We start from the raw sequence: 20,473 nt of genomic DNA on the forward strand, positions 1-20,473 counted from the left end.
TGTCAAAACTAATTAATAGACTTTTCACAAGTATGATTTGGGGTAAAGTAATATATAAGAAACGAAATAATTATTAAATGCGATGCTATAAGCTCATTTAAACATGGGTAGGCATTAAATTTGTAAACATTTAATACCTCACGTATAACGCTTGGTATTAAGATATTAACAAATATAATGCCTACCCATGTTAAAATGAGCATAGAGCAGGGTATGAAAGAATTATAATTTGATGAAACAATTATATTAAGATGTCTTTGAATATGACAATTGCATCTTTTCATGCTGAGTGCTTTCCAATTTATTTCATTGAAAAAAGTACTAAACGTAACATTTTGATTGTATTTACTTCAAATGCTAATTGTATAACATGTCTTTTTAGAATAATGATGATAAACAATTCCAGGGGCGTAGCTCGAAAGAAACCATGTGGAAGAACCTACTGCCGAGCGGAGCGAGTCGAAAAAGTTTGGGACCCTTTTATGCAGGAAATTATTTTTTTTCGGTTTTCGGTCATAGGACAGTTGAAAGAGGAGCTACATGTAGATTATAGGACTTATAAACAATTTATGAATGTCAAACTATTCATATAGCTTCTGAATAAAGTAAATCATGGTTAATTGAAAACATAAACTACAAATTTGTCTGATACAGAAAAGTTACCAAATTATTAGCCTGGTGCCTTTCATATAATTGATATCTACAGTTGGAAGGCAATATCTTGGAAACGTCCGTTGTCGTCAAGCTCTATCAGCAACAATAGCAGGGGCAATTAATTAGGTGGCGCTATAGTCGTCCGTAACGTCAAAAAGTCCGCCAAATCAATCGTCTAAAGGATTGACGTTTAAAGTATTTTATTCAACTTTTCATGCTTTTATTATAATTAAATTTTAAAATTTGTAGGTTTTTTTACCAATATAATTTCTTGACGACATACTCACATTATAATAAATAGCTTGTTATTGCTATTCCGTTATCCTGTCTGTTCTTAAAAAAACATAGCCATCTTTTTTGTTCGCCAAAACAATCGATTTTCCTTACTTGACGTTTGCGTATTCAAATACAGAAAAGAATGGTTATAATTTTAAATGAAACCGGGAAACCTATTTCAAATTTCTACACAATTTTGAAGCCATCATTTTTTACTTTTAAACATCAATTTTATTGACCACCAGCCATGTCAATTTGTATCTTGTTTAAGCTGCCTTTCTACTTCAAAACAGTGAAGTTTAGCTTCTTTTCATTGTACCTATTTTAAGTACTCTAAAATACTGATTTTATTAAAGATATGAATGAAATTTTGATTAAACATTGTGGATTCTCACAATTACATACGACACCTGTATTTTAAAGTAACTAAAACCCCTTTTGATCTTCTACACAAATTGACGGTGACATTGTTTTCTTTTTTTCAAACATACGTCATGTAACGTTTAAAACAAACTATGTGTCAGGGCCATGTCCATAAAAATTTACACATTGGAAAAGTGAAACAACAAACAAAGATCTTCTTTATTGCGTTTGAAACTATACATCTCGGGAAATTCTTACAAATCTAACAAATTATTGTTAGCCTATGGATGGACAAAGGCACAAACAAATAACTTAGAAAATGCTTTGCAAAGAAAATTTTTAGAGGAAAAAAACAAACTAATAAAAAAGGAAATGAAGGTCAGTTAATTATATTTATATTAAATAAGTTAAAATATGGCTTATTTTATTATCTCTTTACTAAGTAAGCTACAATAATAAGAGCAAAAACTAGGTTATTAAGTCAAAAGATGTGTTCTTACAAAATTGAATTTATTTGGCAAGTTCTTGTCAAATTTAATCATTATTGAACATTATTAAGGTAAAATGCACAAGGTTTATCCCACCAATTTCATTTCATCTCTGAGATTACTATCAAGTTATTCAGGTAAAATATATATAATACAGTAGCTGATAAAGCAACCGGAAGAGAAGAAGCTCCATTTTTTTTCAAAAAGTTTACTTTCATAATCTATATAATGAGAAATAATACAAAGGGCTACTGTGCAAGCTAATCTTATAGTTTAATTCTACAATAATAATGATTTTGAAATTCAAAATTGTGTCACTTTCAATTATAATTTTAAGCATAATTCTTTTACAGAGTTTTCTGTCAATATTTTTGGTATAAAACTTATCCCTTTTCTGAAGGGTATTTTCTAGGCAGTATTTTACTGTTCAACTAAGAAACAGTAACATAGGCTTCAGTTTAAAGGCTATTTTACTTTGAAGAAAGTTATTTTGACGCTTGGTCCCACTTAATAGAGTATAAAATATAAATGATCAGTACTATTATTCTATCAATTTTCCGAAAGATTATTCAAATTGTATAAAATATGTTTTCCTGCATTAGATATTATCAGAAGTGTTTAAAAGAATGCTACTAGGTTTGATCCCATATACAATTATAAATATTACATCAGCCAGATGTAATTGATATCAATATAGATCGGTTTTTAGTTTTATATGTAGGTGCCATTATCCACATTGCTGAATTGTTTTTTTTACTAATATTTTGTCTTTTAATTAATACATTTAGTCCTTCTCTGAAAAATAGGGAATTATCTCTTCTTTATATTATAAGAACATAGTTGTAAATCAAGTTTCGTTTATTTTCTTTCTTATTTTTGTAAAGTAAACTACTTTTTATCCATTTTGCTGGTGTTTTTTTTATTTGACTGGTGATTTTATTGCACAAATCGGCATAAAAACCACCGCTTCGTATCGAAAATAACTTGACGTTTGCGTATCCAACATTTTATTGCCGAGATATTTATATCGAGTGTTTGTATTAATGAGATGCTTTTATTAAAATTTTTAACCCATCATATTTAGATTTGTCGATAAGGAGACTTGACACTTTTCACCCAAATTCCAAGTTTGAAGATAAAATAAAGAATAAAGGACTTTGATTTTATGTGTAAGTTTTGACGAGTGAAAACAATGTATATTCAAGATTAGTTGGGTTAATAACTTTTTATTACGACAATAGTATTTAGTGAGTGAAAAAGAGGTTTGTCTCGACCATTTTCACGGTCACGTGACTCTATTGTTGCTGATAAACTTTGGATCAAACCGTGACCTGCTTTCCAACTGTGTATGTCAACACCGAAGTACTGACTACTATATACAGCTGTATATAGTTACACTGAGTTAGTGCTAACAATGTTTTGCAAAGGAAGTTTTCGAAAAGAAAAGGGAATTTCTGTTGACATCTCTACCTCTTGATTTACCGATATATCTTAATTAAAAAAGGTTACTTATATATGGTTAGATCTGCTTCAACTCTTGAATAACGTCTCAAACATGATATTGACGGTCTTTTCAGAACTACTTTTTTAAAAATAGAATGATTTTTGCTCTCAAATTATAAACCTTCCATTTCTTTGTAGCAAAAATGAAACAGCGCATGCATAGGTTTACGGATGAAATCAGGGATATTGTTTGACACAGATAATCACAAATATGTTCAAATTATCGTAACTACTGTTCTTTTCCTCGACATAACCAAACGTGGGTTTTTACGGGAACCCACAGGTACCACATGTGGAACAAGAACTGCTTACCCTTATGTAGTGCTTGAGTTAACAATTGTTTAAGTTAGATAAATTTTGCTTAATAAAATAGTGTTCTATTAGTATTGTGTTGACTTGTCCGTCATATCGTCGCAAATTGCTGTGGCGTTTTCTAGTGCAAAATTTAAATCTTCTTTTTTTCTTTAGTCTACAAAGGATTTAGATTGCCTTGATTGAAGCTATGCCATTATCATACAATGTCAATTTCAATTTCAAAATATCTATGGCTTGTCGGAGCGCATTTAACTCTCGGGATTTCGTGCCTCATTTGGTCGAGAAACCACGTTACTAAATACTTACTGGAACATTCATAGGAAGCCTTTTGTCACTGAAAACGATAAAAAAAAAACATTTTGATTCACCTTTTCCCTCTTTTTTATCCAAATTGCAGTACAATTGTATAATTATGTCAGTTCAGACCTGCAGAAGTTGTTGCCGCATGTCATTTGTCATTATTGTTTTCGTAAAATATAATTAGGTTTAATAAAATTATTATTTGTGGGGGTTCCCTTATTTTTATGTTATGTTCGTATAACTGCAGCTGTAAAATCATTATCTTTTTGTTAAAGGTGGATATTTGCCTTATTTTTTATTGTTACAGATGTTACTGCAAAGTCTTTGTTGACGTTTAAATTTGGATTTTCTCTCAAATAATCATTTCAAATAAAGGAACATATGCTTAAGACTATAAGATGATTTTATCTGATTTTATGTTTTCACTTTCTAAGGTCAGAATATGTAGACTGTAGCTATATTTGTCTTTCAAATTTTTTAGGTGAAACAAATGTAGTTGGTTTGTATCGATATGCTGACTTATATCGAATGAGAATCTTGTTTTGGTGTACGAGAGTTTCTCACTGCATTGAAGACCCATTGGTGGCTTTCAGCTGTTGTCTGTTCTATGGTCGGATTGTTGTTTCTTTAACACATTCCCCATTTCCATTCTCAATTTTACCTTTATTTATAGATCTATCTCCTCAAGGCCAAAAAAATTTCTCAAAAATTGTAACTGTTCTATCTATTTTGTTCGCAATGACGGCAGGATCAGAACATGACTGTGGTACATTAGAGTGGGGATAAAATAAAGATATGTTTAGTGTTCCGTTGCGGTTAATCAATTCGATTGTTTTAACGGTAATCGTGTTTCAAAATTTTGAACGGTAATTGTGTTTCAAAATTTCAAAACATTATGTTTTTCTTGAAGTGGATCTGTTTGTATGTAACAGTTTTGGCAACCTATGACTTTTATTTTGCCGTGCCTCCTTAGTACAACGCCTAAATTGAAAATGTCATATAAGTTATCCTTTTCGAGAGTATTTTATTTGATATGCCTGTTTCCTGATGCTTATTTGTCAAAACTTCTAATCAAATGTTAATACTAAAAATCAAATTGTATAGTTAACATAATCAAGTGTTTGATCAAATTAAATCAAACGACTTTTACTTTTTTTATTTCCTGCTTCTCTGATAGCCTTTTACCTTTCCTTGATAGACAGTGTTTACTTACAAAGAAGACATTGCATCGTGAATTTTAGGGAGAAAATTTCTTTCTATCCTTTTCAATAGTCTGTACAGATTTTTAAACTTTTATTAGTTTGTTTGTTGATCAATTGATTATCATACCCAGAGGTTCACATAGAGCCTGAATAGCTAACTTTAAAAATTGATTTAAGGATGTTCTCTGTCATGTTTTAGAATCTTTGTCGTATTTCTGGAATGGTTTTAACCATTTGAATGCCAAAAAGAAATCCCATTGGCCCCCATTGTTTTTTTTATAAATCTTTTACAATTATAAAACATCTGTAAAAGTCTTATGAAATATTTACTATTTTTTAATAGTTTTTGAGAACTTATATTTGTCAATGATAAAGATATGACAAATCAAGAAATAACATTTCCGCCAAAATTGCAATGGCTTATATCTCGAAAACAAGCTCAATGACCTATATTTTATTGTTTTCTCTTTTGGTTCCTTTTTTAATTTCCTCTCAATATATACTAGTGTGGCTTGTTATTTTGAAACTGAGTTGTGGACTTACTTAAATCAAAACTAAAAGAAAACTTCTGGTTTAGCATGTGACAGTCATCTTAAGGATATACGATACAGTTACAGGGGAGGTAATGACGTTGCTAACGAAAATCATTATTTTCGCGACGTCAAACTTTGACTTATCGGGAAAAGATTCGACTGATGGTTATCATTTAAACTTATCAAATTTGAAAACGAGTTCATGGACCCCTCTTTTCTTAAAATGCCATTTGATTTTATTACGTGAGAAGATTTTATGTGTCAATTTTCATGAAAACGTAAATAGGGCAATTTTTTTAAATGTGATAAATATACAGCAAAAATGACGTTTTTTTCTATATTCGTGAACCTTGGAGTAATATGAGTTATTTCAAAAACAAATTGCACAAATTTAAAAGACAATTTTATAAAAAAAAAAAAAAAAAGGTAAAATGATTTAAAAAAAAAAAACAGATTGTATTTATATTTTAAAACAAAACAGTTATGTATTTCTCTCGAAAGGAAAAATACGTCCAAAAATCAAACTTTTTAGCAAATATATAAAATTTGGACCTCATTATACTCAAAAAGTAGCACATGAATGTATATGTTTTATTACATATTTGTTTTAATTATTAAAAAAAGCCTGTATGCAAATTTTCAGAAAAATTTAAATATGGGATCAAAAACTGTATCGTAAGTCCTTAAACGTTGGGCAGTCAATTGTATTTATATGATACTGTTCTTGGTTCAAGATAATAATCTGAACCAAACATTTGTGAAGTGGTGTTAATTTCGATTCAATATGAGGTATTATGATTTACAACCTTCCTTTGTGGTCCATCCCAGGTTGTCTCGTAATAACGTTCCTGTCTCCACTGATGGATGTTGCGGATACAACTGACATGTTTTTCGTCGAAGGTTTACCTTGTGAACTATAAAAAAATAAGTTATGGTATGATTGCAAATGAGACAGCTCTCCTTCAGAGATCAAAACATTGACACTTTAGGTAATAGGTCACAACACGGCCTTCAACAATGAGCAAAATTTATACTGCCTAGTCAGCTATACAAATCCCCAAAATAAAAATGTTAATTAATTCAAACGAGAACACAATGCAAATATTGAGTTTATATAAAATAGGGAAAGATGCCATAAGTATTCTGGATTTAACATTTGTTTAATGTACTGTAAATACAAAAGAAACAGCTTTATCATCATCATCATAAATTTCACTGCCAAGGGTTCTTGTTTCAAGCTTAAGCATATGTTTAAACTTTAACTGGTCTTCATCAAGAACAGTAAATTCTTCTAATGCTATTTCATCCGCATTTGTCCATTTTGACGTTCTCTCTTTCAAGTTCTTTATTTGACCGCATGCTTTTTTATATATTTTTTTGTATATAGTTATTTAAACTTATTATGAATACAAGTATTGAAAATTTGCATTTGTGCCAGACGCGTGCTTTGAATACAAAAGACTCGTCACTTACGTTCGAATAAAGAAAAGTTAAACAAAAAACCGAAATGACGTACGAGGTTGAGAAGCATTTTTAAGACCAAACATTTGTACAGTTTTGCCAGCTGTCGTTTATCTTTTCCTGAGATAAAAAAAAGTCTTAATATTTTAAAGATTTAAAGTTTTGAAAACACTTTATTTATAATGCAAGCTTTATCAATGATAGGTCATGTTAACACAGAAGTGCTGACTAGTTGGCTTGTGATACCGTTGTGGAATTAACACTCCACCAGCAGTGGCATCGAATTTATATATCTGCAATTTAAAAGAATAACGGAAGAACTTCTAGGACACCTTTTAAAATGTAAATTAAAGTGCCGGTCCTAGATTTCATCAAATTACAACCGAAGATAAAACTTTAACATGTTAACTTAAAGCTATATTTCTAGGTATGTTACCTGGTCAACTGCTTATTTCTAGTCCTTACTACAGTTGAATACAGCGTGGTGTTTTTTAATTTTGCGGGGTTTTGATTAATTTGGCATCCATGCCATCGTCCTGAAAATGATAAATAGAATTCGCTATGGAAATTCCTATATTGTATCAAATTTGAGGTATTCAAAGGAATTACATTTCTAAGTGTTTGGGATTGAAATTTTGTACGGCGCAATTTATATCTTAACCTCTTTAAATTTTGTATTAATTCAATGTATTAAGTACTTAACGATACTACATTTCTTGAATGTTACGAGAATTGCAAGGAGAATTTTGTGGTAAAATTTCTTTTAACTACCGTTTTTATCTTACTTGGTATAAATATTAAGTTGAACTTTATACTTAATTTTTCAATGAAATAACTTGGTAGTATCCCTTTTTTTTGTTTTAGTATGTTGATGCATTATTCTAATGCAATTTGGATGTAACAATTTTTTTCATTGGCTAAAAGTTGCCGTCAAATCCACAGTTGACCAGGCGTAACTTAGGAGGGACCCGCCATTTTGAATTGATGAATCAACAAATGTTCGATTACTACTATTTAATCGAAAATAAAACAACACATACCTCGAATTCGCCGTTTTAATGTAATTTTATCCGAATTTGAAGCGTACATGTAATGTAATAAACTCCAGTTTGTATGTTTTCATTTGTATGACGTCACGTTTAGCCATGACGTCTTTGTGCCAAAATCGTTCATGAAGTTTCGCGGATTTTTTTTATTTGACAAATTTAGACATTTTTTTAAAGTTTCATCGTATTTTTTCTTTTTGTAATGCATTAAATCGGAATAACAGTACTGTAGTTGAAGAGTTGCCACCGTCAATTTTGATTTGACGGTCGCAAATCTCCGTTTTACTGTCTCCGCTACGCGTCGCTAGTAAAACTGCATTTGCGACCGTCAAATCTACAATTGACGGTGGCAACTCTTCAACTACAGTACTGTTATTCCTTAATTATCGCCATCTTCATATTCAAAATTAAGAAATCAACAGTTAATAACTGATTTTGAACGTTTAACTGTTTATGTTTTCTACAAACACTCACATGCATTGAATTTTCGGTATCGTCTAACATTAAATTTCATCGTTTACCCGTTATCTGCTTGAACGATAATCAAAACAATAAGTAGCAAAAATGTAATACTTATTTCTTTGATATATTTTGATCAATGCATACTGTTTCACAGGGTTGTTTGACATAACAACTACCAAAAAGAGCAAAATAACAAAAAATGCCGATTTCTGGGGAAAATGTATAACGGAAAAACCGTTATCAAAGGGCAAAATCAAAAGCTTAAAAAGATAATACCAATCTAAACGTCCTTGTAAATTTACGCAACCCGTACACGGTTTAAAAAATTTGCTAAAAACTAACAAACTGACAGATGCTTGGAGAAACTTAAATAAATGTAAACAGCAATTCACATGGAGAAGAAGAGACCAATCACAAGCTAGTAGGATTGACATGATCTTCATGGGGTCAGATTTTTTACCACTTGTAGAATTCTGTAAAATTAAACCGGCTGTTATTCGGTCCACTGATCATCAAAGTGTATTTCTTAAATTTAAACCAGGGGTATCAGAAAGGGGCAATGGTTATTGGAAAATTAATAATTCAGTTTTGCAAGATAAAGATTACCAAGAACTGATTTATAATTTGATAGATACTTATGTTTTCGAAAAGGAAACACTAGATTGTAGATTATTATGGGATGGTTTTAAAATCCCGGTAAGGGAAGTAACAACAAATTATTGTAAAAATAAAGCAAAGTTAACTAAGGGGCGAAGACTAACTTTGGAAAATGTCCTAGAAGGAAAAGTTAAAATAAGAGATGAGACGCACATAGATGATAATGAAATAGAAAAAGATATAAATGATATCGAAGAAAAGCTAGGTAAAATATACGAAGAAAAGGCTAAAGGAGCTCAAGTGAGATCTAGAGAAAAATGGGTAGAGTTTGGGGAAAAAAATAATTCTTATTTCCTTGGGTTAGAAAAAAGAAGACAAGTAAAAAAATCCATAAGTAAGCTAAAGGGAGATAATGGGGAAATAATTTCGGATCAAGAGAAGCTCCTTAATAAAATAAAAGATTATTATAAAAATTTGTATAATAAAAATAGTTTAAACAAAGATTTAACTGAAACATATATCAGTGAAACAAAATTAGAAAATAAAGTTAATGAAAATGGTAAACTTTTATGTGACGGAAAAGTTACACTGGAGGAATGCACACATAGTATCTATAAAATGAAATTAAATAAATCTCCAGGTCTTGATGGACTTACGGTAGAATTTTATAGAATGTTTTGGAATAAACTTAAATCACTACTTGTAAATGTCTTAAATACAGGATACGATAGAAACAGTCTTTCATATTCACAACGTACTAGTATATTAACTTTGATATTCAAAAAGGGGGACCCTTTACTTTTGGAAAACTATCGTCCAATATCTCTTCTAAATATAGATTTTAAAATTTTGTCATTTGTTCTTGCTCAACGTTTAAAAAAAGTACTTCCAAAAATTATAAATGAGGATCAAACTGGTTATGTTAAAAATAGATGTATTGGGTTTAATCTGAGACAAATCCAAGATGTTATAGACTATGCAGAAAAATACAAAATTGAGGGGGCAATTGTTTTTATAGATTTCACGAAAGCATTTGATTCGTTAGAATGGGACTTTATGCTTGGAACTTTGAAACATTTTGGTTTTAATGAATCATTTATTAAGTGGGTTAAAACTATGTATACAGACGTTCAAACATGTGTTATGAACAATGGGTGGGTATCAGAAAATTTCAAAAATTCACAGGGAATTCGACAAGGCTGTCCTTTATCAGCTTTATTGTTTGTTTTGGCAGTTGAAATTATGGCTCTCAAATTGAGAAATAACAAAGAGGTAAAAGGAATCACTGTTAAATTAGATGGAAGGAGTCATAGTATTAAGATCTCGAAATTAGCAGATGACACAACCTTATTTTGTAAAGATAGACACGATGTAGTATCTGCAATGAATGTAATAGAAATCTTTGGCTCGTTTTCAGGTTTATTGATAAATAGAAATAAAACAGAAGGATTATGGATCGGGAGATTGAAATCATGTAAAGATAAAATAGCCGGCATCAATTGGGGAGATAAACCAATCAAGGCTCTAGGGGTGTTTTTTGGCCATGATAAAGAGGAATGCAAAAAATTAAATTGGGATTGCAAAATAGAAAAAATTATTAAAATGTTCAAGACGTGGGAAAAAAGAAATCTTTCAATTTTGGGGAAAATACTTATTATAAAAACACTTATCTTGCCTTTATTTACATTCTTGGGAAGCGTTTGCATAATTCCCGAAAGTTATATTAAAGAACTAGAAACACGAAGCTTTAAATATATTTGGGATGGGAAGCCTGACAAAGTAAAAAGAAATCTGATAATACGTCCATATGAAAAAGGGGGCTTACAAATGGTTGATTTCAAAAGTTATTTTTTGTCGCTAAAGGCATCATGGGTATATAGACTGGTTAATGGTAAACTTGCCAATTGGAAGCTTATACCTTTTAAGTATCTTAAAGTGTCAAATAATATTTTGTTTATATTCAACATGAATTTAAATGATATAAAACATTTAGAATACTTCAAATATGTTCCAGAATTTTATAGGGAAGTAATAAAGGCTTGGATTTTGACTGGGGGTGGACAAACAAAACAACCAGACACATATTTTGATATAAGAAAGCAAATAATATGGGGAAATAAATTCATTACATTTCATAATGAACCAATCATCTTTGAAAACTGGATAAAGAGTGATATAATATACTTAAATGACATTCTTGACGATACTATGTCAATATCAGAAAATAATATTTTTAAAAAATTAAAGAGTAAGGTAAATTGGATTGCTGAATTTCATAAATTGAAACAATCTATTCCACATAATTGGATTCATATTGTTAAAAATGAAAATTCTGTTAAAAGTACAGTAAATATCCAGAGAAATTAGATCACATGGAAAAATCGTTATTTTGAGACTACATGTTTTTCAAATAAAATGTTATATGATTCACTAGTGAACACTATAAATGAATCATCAATAGGTATAAACAAGTGGCTTAAAGTTTTATCGATGCAAGAAGCTCCAAATATGAAGTCAGTGTATCATTTTATTTTTAAACTTTTAACTGAAAATAAATTAAAAATTTTCAGATGGAAACTGCTACAATTTATTATACCAACCAAAAAGCTTCTATCACAATGGAAAATAGCTAACAATAATATGTGTAATTTTTGTAACCTAGAAGAGGACTATAATCATTATTTTTTTAAGTGTTCTTATTTGATAAAATTTTGGCAACAAATAGATGACCTCCTTATAAGATGTAATACAGATTTTGTGATAAAACTACAACACCTAATATTTGAGTACAAAATCACAGACAACAAGTATTTCTCCATCAATTTTTTAATTACAATACTTAGTTTTTCTATATATAAGACATACTATGTATCTGAACAGAAAACAAAAAATGTAGATGTCTACAGAATTTTTGTGAATGAATTTAATAAAAGAGTTTACACAAATAGAGATACGATAAAAAGTCCAATGTTATTAAAAATTAAAAATAACATAACAAATGAATAATTTTATAGTAATGATCAGTAATGTTATTATACAGATCTGTTGACCTAATAAATTGTATATCTAATCAGCTGATTATTCCCTGGGTAGTCAGTGGAGTGTAACAGGGTACATCAAGAGAAGCTTGGAATCTTGATAGTTTTTGTAACAAGCAATATTTGATGAATAAAATTATTATGTTTAAAAAAAAAAAAACACATAATACAAATGAATAACAACTGTCATATTCCTTATTTGGTACAAGTATTTCCTTATGCAAAAAATGTTTGATTAAACCTAGATGAAGAGCTAGCTATAACTCTCACTTATATGACGGTTGCATTAAATTCTATTATATTCACAACGATGGTTGCACATAACAAACAGACATAATAGGCACAAATGTCACAAATAAGGGGTACATATAGTTATTATAGGTACCAGGATTATATATTAATACACCAGACGCGCGTTTCGTCTACATAAGCTTTTTCAGTGACTCTCAGATCGAAATAGTAAAATAGCCAAACAAGTACGAAGTTGAAGAGCATTGAGGACCTAACATTTCAAAACGTTTGTCTAATATGGCTTAAGTTATCTATGTCCTGGGATAAGAAAATCCTTAATTTCCGAAAAATTCAAAGTTTTATAACGAGAAATTTATACAAATGGCCATATAATAGCAGTAAACATTGTGTTATAAACTTATTCACTATAAACAAGATGAAATCAAACAAATATGTATCAACGAAACACAAAATTAGATGTACGTCATGCTTTACATATGCATCTGTACACAGCGAAAGTGCAGCGTTCAGATAAAAAAAAATGATATATTATTTCATAAGCAAGTATAAACATTAATGTTGACTACACAATGTGTCGTAATTCACTGTGTTATTTATAAACGCGAATCATGTCATTTGTTCATGGAAAACCTTTGAACAATAATTTGTACAAAAATATTCCAAATGTGTCAAAGGTCCTCATGAAATCTTCCCTTAAATATGTTATATGATATATATCCAGGACACTCTTATTTTGCACACAAATTTACAAAGAAAAATCACCTACTTAAATTATCTGTTGATTGCGATTTCATTGAAAAATTGATAAAAAAAAATCATTAGTTAAATGTATTATATAGTTATCAAAGGTACCAGGATTGTAATTTGATACGCCAGACGCGCGTTTCGTCTACATATGACTCATTAGTGACGCTCAGATCAAAACAGTTATAAATCAAAACAAATACAAAATTGAAGAGCATTGAAGACCAAAAATTCCAAAAAGTTGTGCCAAATACGGCTACGGTAATCTATTCCTGGGATACAAAAATCCTATGTTTCTCGACAAATTCAATGTTTTGTAACAGGAAATTTATGAATATGATATGCATGTCAACACCGGAGTGCTGACTACAGGGCAAATAATACCCTTGGGGACGAAACGTCAGCCAGCAGTGGCATCGACCCAGTGGTGTAAATACTTTTCAAAAATGCCTTTAATCGAATAGACCACTTTCGAGTTCATCCGTCACCGGAAAAAACTCGTCAATTATACGCGCCTTTGTCATCGTCATTTGTGAGTTTAGGGGCGTCGTCACTTCCTTCCAATGTTGAGCGAGTGGTTGGAAATCTATAATTCTATATTGTACGAATTATTCGGCAAATTGAATTCTCAAAATTGACAACCAACACTGCTGTCATTAGGGAAATGTCAGTAAATACCTACAGAGCAACCATTATTTCTAGTTTATCCTGCACAAAGACGATCACTAAGACGCTTGATGAACGTAAATAGTGCAGGGATACAGGCGAGCCCCTCTATTTGGTAAATGACGTCATAAATGCGTGTATAATTGACGAGTTTTTGCCGGTGACGGATGAACTCGAAAGTGGTCTATTTACTATCACATGCAAACTACATGTAATAGAGAGACGTCATTAGGGGACAATAACAAGAGATAATAAAACTGCGCAAATCTTTACCATAAATCTCTTCTTATAGGTCACGTATCAAGCCATTTACAATGCTTCGTTTCTGAAGGTTAATGTATTTCAGGAGTACAGAAACGAAATTACAGATGTTTCTTATACTCTCCAACAAAAAGATTTTACTATGCTTTTTAAAAAAAATTATGAGTGGGTTAACCCACTTTTTTCAAGGTACGAGTCGTTAACAATTGCCAAAATTTGCTAAGACTGTTCATGAAACAACGTATTTTTGTGCATAAAAAGAAATCTTTGACATAGAATTTTGAAATAAAATATGAGAAGATAGGTTTTATAATACATGTATATTTTATGAAAATAAAAATAAAATGGGTTCACCGAACTTGTTTTCTTGCTACAAGTACAAAATGACAATTTCTCTTTATGCCAAGTATTAATGTTGTACTAAAAGAGTAATCTCCCCTTAAATGGCTTATCTGATAATTATCTTCGGGGCGTACCAAATGATGTATTGCATATACATGTATATATTTTATATCAAACTCAGTAATTTAGAATTTGCTGGCATACAACAATTGGACCCAACATTATGATTTTTTTTAAGCTCAGAACATTACGTGTCTCTTGACTTTAGTCTTTGTTGTACGTGTGAAAATCGTGTCATTATCAAAACTGAATAATAAAATGAACAATGTTCACAATAAACAACAATCAAATGCAGGACAAATAAATATCAACGTGTACTAAAATGTCTCTCCTTTATGTTTTTTTTGGCAGGGCACTGGAATGAACATTCACAATAGAAAAGAATGGTTCATAGTCGAGTTGTCAATTTAATTAATAGCCAGTCAATATCCATTTAGCATTGCAAGTGGATCAACATGATATCACAATGGATCAATCTTTTTCTGTATTTCAGAAATTTATATTTTTCATTGTTATCCCTAAATTATGCATGTTTTTAAAGATCAATTATAAAATATTTCAATAATGAATGCTCTGATCTATTTGCTCTAAGAACATGATTATATATTTATTATCAAATACCTGGTTCAATATTATCTGTATGATCTTGGACATTCCAACATGTATCTACCTAACGTAACAGAACATGTTCATCAGTTTCATTATGAAATCATATGATAAATGTTTTGATGCATTAAAGAGAATAGCTCGTATGCTGAAGTATAAGATATTGAATTTAATCGTCAGGTATTTAGCAGAGTTAATTTTTAATGACTAGAGCGTACATAATTCTAATTCAAACGCATCTCTCTCTCCTTCGTTTGATATAAAATTGCATTGTTGTTCGTACTTTGTTTATTGTATGAGTTGAAATGAAGGAACAGAAAAAAATGAAGGCTGTTTCAGGCTCAGGATAATTGTTTGTTTTAAACGGCGACAGGTGCCCCATATGGAGCAGGATCTATATACCCTTCCGGAGCACCGGAGATCACCCTTAGTTTTTGGTAGGGTTCGTATTGTTTATTCTTTAATAATCTGACAATTTTATTCTGTAATGTAAAATGTGTATTTAAATTTCTAGCAGATAATGCAAATATTTCACAAATGATTAATAGTTAAGTCACAGTGTGAATGCATATATTCAAATTAATTATCGGATTGTTTAAGGTTTCCACAGCTAATATTTTGACCATCTTATAATGTGTACCAGTCAACATGACATTCCGATAATTGCAACGTTTGTTTTCTTCGAATTTCTTCTTTCTGTTTATGGTTTAGCGCTACGAAGATAACGGGCAAAGAACGATAAGACTAGTGTGTTTGATTTTCTACATTGGCTAGAGGTATAGGGGACGGATGAGGTCTCATAAAACATGTTTAACCCCGCCGCAGTTTCCCGCTTGTCCCAAGTCAGAAGCTGCTGGCCTTTCTTAGTCTTGTATGATTTTTAATTTTAGTTTATTTATAATTTCGGAGTTTATTATGACGTTCATTATTAGTGAGCCAGTACATATTTTTGTTAAGAGTCCAGCTAGAGCACGCCTCCAGGTACGGAATTTTATCGCTGTATTAAAGACCCACTGTTGGCTTTCGGCTGTTTTCTACTCTTTTGTTGGGTTGTTGTCTATTTGACAGTTCCCCATTTCCATTCTCATTTTTATTCATGATTTCCTTTTAATCATCCTTATTTTTGACGTCGTAGATTTATAGACAATGAAAATAATACTGGTGCACCCAAGTTTAGAATATATTACGCCGAACCTTTGTTGCATAATTGTGGTATTTTCAATTAGCAAAACACAAAAAAAAAACGGTTCAATCAAAAACAATTGATCATATCTGCAGAATTCCATTATCATCTGTTTCGTATTCGGACTATATTGTCGATAAATGTAAATGAAATTTCCTGATTATCAATTTTGAACCCGTATTTTTAGAATTTAAAATTGGTTTCTCGTTATCTGGATGTTGCGCAGACCAGTCAAAATTTACTTAAGATTTGGTCTGCTGAAATCGGAGTTGTCGAAAACTAAGTTTCTGATCATAGGGCTACTTTCGAAGTTAACTTTAGTAGATGTCGGTCTAAGGTTAACTTTTTCGACAGTCACAAAAATAGAAATATATCCAATTAAACTTAAATGTGGTTTTAGGACCCTCTATAAGGCAGTTTCAGTTATAACTGAGTGTATGTCTCTCTCACAAATAATCTTTTCATAACAAGTGATGTCTTAGCATGTTTATTTACCTGATCATCCCGCAAACTTTCCTGATGATGTTTCAACTTTTCTGTCCAATATGTAGCTGTAGACAGTTCATTGTTCCTTACGAATATAATGAAGCCAACTTATAGTATATTCTTTATACAACATATATTAACTTAATACATATAGATATATATACATTGTATATAGTGTTTTTTAACAAATGGCAACCAGTTAGTCGATATAAAACTCCAAAACTGCAACGAGGTATCAGTTGAATCAATAAATCGTATCGATATTCTTGTCTCCTTTAAAAAGAATCAGACCAGGTTTAGAAAAAAAAACATTTTTGAAGTATTGTGAACATGAACATTCCGTTTTACTGGTTTTTTTTATATTAAAATAACGCGAAATCTCAAATTTTGTAAAATCACAGAATATCAAAATATATTTTTAAAAGTCATTTGTGAATAGTACCTATTATCAAAAAATACTTGAAATGCGATAATTTTAGTTAATTCGTTCTACATTAAAAATTTAGCTGTAGACGTGGCTAAATTTTTTCTTTCGTTTGGAAATTATTATCATTTCGAATATGATGTAATAGTTAATAAAACTCAAAATAGCACAGAAACATACGCTTAATGTATTTATTTCAATACGAAAACCAACTAATATAATATATTAGAACTAACAATGATCTGTCAACTTATTTTGGCATTCAATAATTTTAAAATGAACAGTAATTTAGATATATTATTCAAAGTTTAGCTTATGTAAGTTTTTCCAAGCTTAAATCCAAGTTGGCTAAGGTATTATTAAAAAGAATGGAAAACAAAATCTTTTAAAGTTGAATGGAAATTTCAACAAAATAAACAAAAACGCCAAAATTATGACCCCGTTATTCTCTAACACAAGCAAGGGGACCAATGTTTTATTTCTATAGGGTTTTTTTTTCAAATCCATCTCGATCTGCACATTCAATCATTATAAAAACATAACAATTCAACTGACATTGAAACAAAATTTGAGGTGTCACTACAAACGTTTGAAAATGGTTCATGTTTTGGCAAAGTTAGATGAACATCGATTAGCTTTTGCAGTACCTAATAAGTCCCTTTCAATTTCAATATAGTTTAAACAAAATATGTAGAAAATTTCTAAACACTTTATAATTTCGAAAATCAAATGTTTTTGCAAAAAACGATAAGAAGAAATTAGTTATGTTTACCCTTTTGTAACGTTCTGTTCTTCACACCAGGAGATGATAAATTTAAGGTTGATTTTACCTGTAAGAAAAACATATACATAGACGAGCGGATAAAACTAATTGTTGGCAAAAGCTTATATGTAAAGATACGCCTTTTCATAAAAATGTTCTGTCTCCTCGGGGACCGCCTCTGTGATGTACATTTTAATGTTAGAAGTATCTCCTCAGGCACAGCAGTTGCAATTTTCCCTGACAAATTCGAACTGTTTATTTTGATAATTCCAGTTTTTACTAAGTTACTAAAATAAAAAGGAACATTAAACGAATAAGTCCGTCGCTAAATATGTCATGCGTGTTCAAGGCTACATTTAAAAAATCAGATCGGAATGTGTCTGTGCGATATTAAATGTTGTAGCATGTTTAGAAGAACACATAAATCATTTCCTTAATTGAATCCTACTTTATTATCTATTTTTGGCTTTTGATCTATTTAGCCTCTACTTGCAATGCTTGTTACTATTATTCAAGCGTTTAAAATTGAATGCATCCGACGATTCGTATGGATACTTGATATACAATACATCATATCTGCAATGTCGTCCTTGTTAGAGATCGCTGATGTGCTCATTACAATTACCGATGTTTGGTGACGAATCAATATCTATAATAAATAGAAGGTTTATTGACATTGCAGGCAGTATTTCGTAGTCTAATGTTCCAATGTTGCTGGCATTTGTGGGCAAATCTGTTTTTGCTGGCTATCTTTATTGATACAAAAAAAAGATACAGTTTAAATGCGTGTACTCTGAATTAAAGCGGACCATATATGTTAGTTACTATACACCAGTATTTTTTCTTTTATCATGATTATTTTAAACAGTGTATGTGCTCTACGTAATCGTGGTAATTGTCATTATTGTTGTTATCTAACAACCAAGTTTGTCAGCTTTCAAATGTACACGGCTTTCTCGAACTTCTACATTTTTTTAAAAACAAAATTTCATACAAAATATAAAAGAAATGAAGAAATAGATATACATTGAAAAATCCAATGTACGTAAGCTGTGTAACTAATTTCTCTAATTCTTCGTCAATTTATTCCTTTCTGCACCCATTGTATAAAAAAATATTAATCAACGTGTGGTTCGTTTGATCTCAGTACTTCATTGGTTAAAATCCGATTATGACGTCAATTTTTTTTGTGTTTCTATGAATTACCTATTGTGACGGCATGAAAAAAGGCGACCATGCCTGATGACGTCACAAATAATTAACACATCTTTTTTGCAGATCATTCGAAAAGAAGGAATAAGTTTGCTTGCATAAGGTTAGAAAATCATTAGGGAACCAGATTCCACCACAAAATCTCGTGTCTATATTTATCCACGCTCGACAGTTAAATTTTAAATATTTAAAACGTTCGGGCAAGCCTCGTGTTAGAAATTTGAAAATTTAACTGTCTCGAGTGGATAAATATCGTATTACACTCGATGCAGTGGTAGAATCTATATATCACTTACAATTTGTTAGAAGTCAGTTCACGATGAAAACTGTATTACAAACAAAGTGTTGTATACTGTATTTACAAATATATTAAACCCCTAACTGGAAGGATTGTGCCTGATGTTCATATGATGAAATCATAATCTTTCAGTCAGTTTTATTGAAGTCTGGAGCTGGCATGTCAGTTAACTGCTAGTAGTCTGTTGTTATTTATGTATTATTGTCATTTTGTTTATTTTCTTTGGTTACATCTTCTGACATCAGACTCAGACTTCTCTTGAACTGAATTTTAATGTGCTTATTGTTATGCGTTTACTTTTCTATATTGGCTAGAGGTATAGGGGGAGGGTTGAGATATCACAAACATGTTTAACCCCGCCGCAATTATGCGCCTGTCCCACGTCAGGAGCCTTTGGTCTTTGTTAGTCTCGTGTTATTTTATTTTTGGTTTCTTGTGTACAATTTTGGGATTAGTATGGCGTTCGTTATCACTGAACTAGTATATATTTGTTTAGGGGCCAGCTGCAAGACGCCTCCGGGTGCGGGAATTCCTCGCTACATTGAAGATCTGTTGGTGACCTTCTGCTGTTGTGTTTTTTCTTTGGTCGGGTTGTTGTCTCTTTGATACACTCCCCATTTCCATTCTCAATTTTATTTATCTTCCAAAAATCATTCAATCAATTGAATTTTCTTCTTATGTCTTGTTTAAATTTTAAAATGCGTCGTCGTATATATTTTTAGGTTTTGATATCTCTCTTTTTTATCTTTTTTTTCGACTATTATTTAAACGTTTAAAATGAGAGCATGCTTAAGTCATAAATTTAGTTTGCGTGTTTAATGTGCGTCACAATCAATCCACAAAACATTCAATGCAAATTTTGAAATAGTCTTTGTCAGCAATTTAACACCTAATAACTCATTGACATATGACGGAATTAATGCTTAACTCCTGAATTG

General features: G+C 30.9%; 1 protein-coding gene across 2 annotated transcripts in view; it reads right to left on the bottom strand.

Moving 5' to 3' along the window:
• Positions 1-20,473, bottom strand: part of LOC134721464 (uncharacterized) — a 115,385-nt gene that overhangs the window by 58,299 nt on the left and 36,613 nt on the right. For both annotated transcript variants that reach the window (XM_063584511.1, XM_063584510.1), the window contains exons 4-9: positions 18,035-18,092; positions 16,848-16,923; positions 15,185-15,233; positions 7,532-7,631; positions 6,441-6,548; positions 3,906-3,933 (exon numbers count right to left, since the gene is read on the bottom strand). In XM_063584511.1, coding sequence (XP_063440581.1) covers positions 3,906-3,933; positions 6,441-6,548; positions 7,532-7,631; positions 15,185-15,233; positions 16,848-16,923; positions 18,035-18,092 — 419 coding nt within the window. The remainder of the gene's footprint in view (positions 1-3,905; positions 3,934-6,440; positions 6,549-7,531; positions 7,632-15,184; positions 15,234-16,847; positions 16,924-18,034; positions 18,093-20,473) is intronic.

The sequence above is a fragment of the Mytilus trossulus genome, chromosome 6 (assembly GCF_036588685.1).
Source record: "Mytilus trossulus isolate FHL-02 chromosome 6, PNRI_Mtr1.1.1.hap1, whole genome shotgun sequence".
Taxonomy (NCBI): domain Eukaryota; kingdom Metazoa; phylum Mollusca; class Bivalvia; order Mytilida; family Mytilidae; genus Mytilus; species Mytilus trossulus.